At 42.5% G+C, this 1,336-nt stretch overlaps 1 protein-coding gene across 3 annotated transcripts in view; it reads left to right on the top strand.

The window, feature by feature from the left end:
- mynn (myoneurin) overlaps positions 1–1,336 on the top strand; it is a 9,089-nt gene that overhangs the window by 5,425 nt on the left and 2,328 nt on the right. For all 3 annotated transcript variants that reach the window (XM_015370120.1, XM_015370119.1, XM_015370118.1), the window contains exons 4-6: positions 337–496; positions 613–791; positions 870–962. In XM_015370120.1, coding sequence (XP_015225606.1) covers positions 337–496; positions 613–791; positions 870–962 — 432 coding nt within the window. The remainder of the gene's footprint in view (positions 1–336; positions 497–612; positions 792–869; positions 963–1,336) is intronic.

The following is a 1,336-nucleotide window of genomic DNA, read 5'->3' as shown; positions in this document are numbered from 1 at the left end:
TAGAAAAAATATGACAATTTAACATATTAAATCTGAAAAAATAGCAAAGTTAATCCCAAAGGCTTGAAGTTTCATTCCTGTTTTGTATTTTTTTTCCCTTTTTTTTTACATACTCACGTCTCTAATTTGCCACAAAACAACTAAATTCTTGCTGTTTTCTCGTCTTTTATCTTATTTCATCATTTAAACAGGCTGTGTGTTCATTCAGTTAATTCAGAGTTTTTTTGTTTTTCAATCTGAGCCCTCAGCTGATGGATCCAGCTCTGACGCCTTATGCTTAATAAAGATCCCAGGTTTGTTCTGGTCCAACTCGACCCGTTCTCCGTTTGTCTCCAGGCGAGAAGCCTTTTACATGCAGTGATTGCGACAAGTGTTTCGCTCAGAAGTGTCAGCTGGTCGCTCACCGCAGGATGCACCACGGAGAGGAGAAGCCTTACACATGCGAACGCTGCGGCTTCAAGTTCGCCACGTCGTCCAACTACAAGATCCACATCAGGTATTGATCTGTCGTTTCAACGTTCCATCTCCCTTATATGCTACATCTGGATGCAGCTTGATACCTGATTCACCTCTGAAGTTTAATACTCATGAGATTTTGTGGATTTCGTTCAGACTCCACAGCGGAGAGAAGCCGTACGTCTGCGACATCTGTGGCCAGGCGTTCGCTCAGTCCAGCACCCTGACGTACCACAAGAGGCGCCACACCGGGGAGAAACCGTACCAGTGCGACCTGTGCGGCATGTCCTTCTCCGTGTCCTCGTCTCTGATCGCCCACGCCAGGAAGCACACAGGTGGGAGCCTTCAGTAGATGGACAGAACATGTCTGAATCATCCAGAGTTAAAACCAGAAGCGTTCCTGTGTGTTTCAGGCGAGACTCCGTATAAATGCCATCAAACTAACTGTGATGCCAAATTTGCGACGTCTTCTGAGCTGAAGAAGCATTTGAGGAGACTTCACCCAGGTGAGTTCAGCTGCTGTATGCTAGCAGGTCTTTAAGCTGCTTTAGAGTAGAGATTCACTGACCCAGTAATAATATTTTTTCCTACAGCAGTATTGCAGGGTTCTCACTAGGGCTGGGCAATTAATTGCATTTGCAAAAAAAAATAATAATCGCAATTTAATAAAATGCAAATTTTGAATTACAGAGGCACTCAATTTTAGTCCCATTACGCTTAGCAAGATTACAACCTAAAATTTCTTACTCCAGCGCTTTAGGTAGTAGTAACTTAAAGGTATTTGACAGAGTATTACGGCAAGGCTAGAGATTTTTTTTCTTTTATTAAAGGTATTTGACAGAGTATTACGGCAAGGCTAGAGATTTTTTTTCTTTTATTA

Source organism: Cyprinodon variegatus, unplaced genomic scaffold (genome assembly GCF_000732505.1).
Source record: "Cyprinodon variegatus isolate N-32 unplaced genomic scaffold, C_variegatus-1.0 Scaffold41, whole genome shotgun sequence".
In the NCBI taxonomy this organism is placed as follows: domain Eukaryota; kingdom Metazoa; phylum Chordata; class Actinopteri; order Cyprinodontiformes; family Cyprinodontidae; genus Cyprinodon; species Cyprinodon variegatus.
This window is presented reverse-complemented; position numbering and strand designations above follow the sequence as displayed.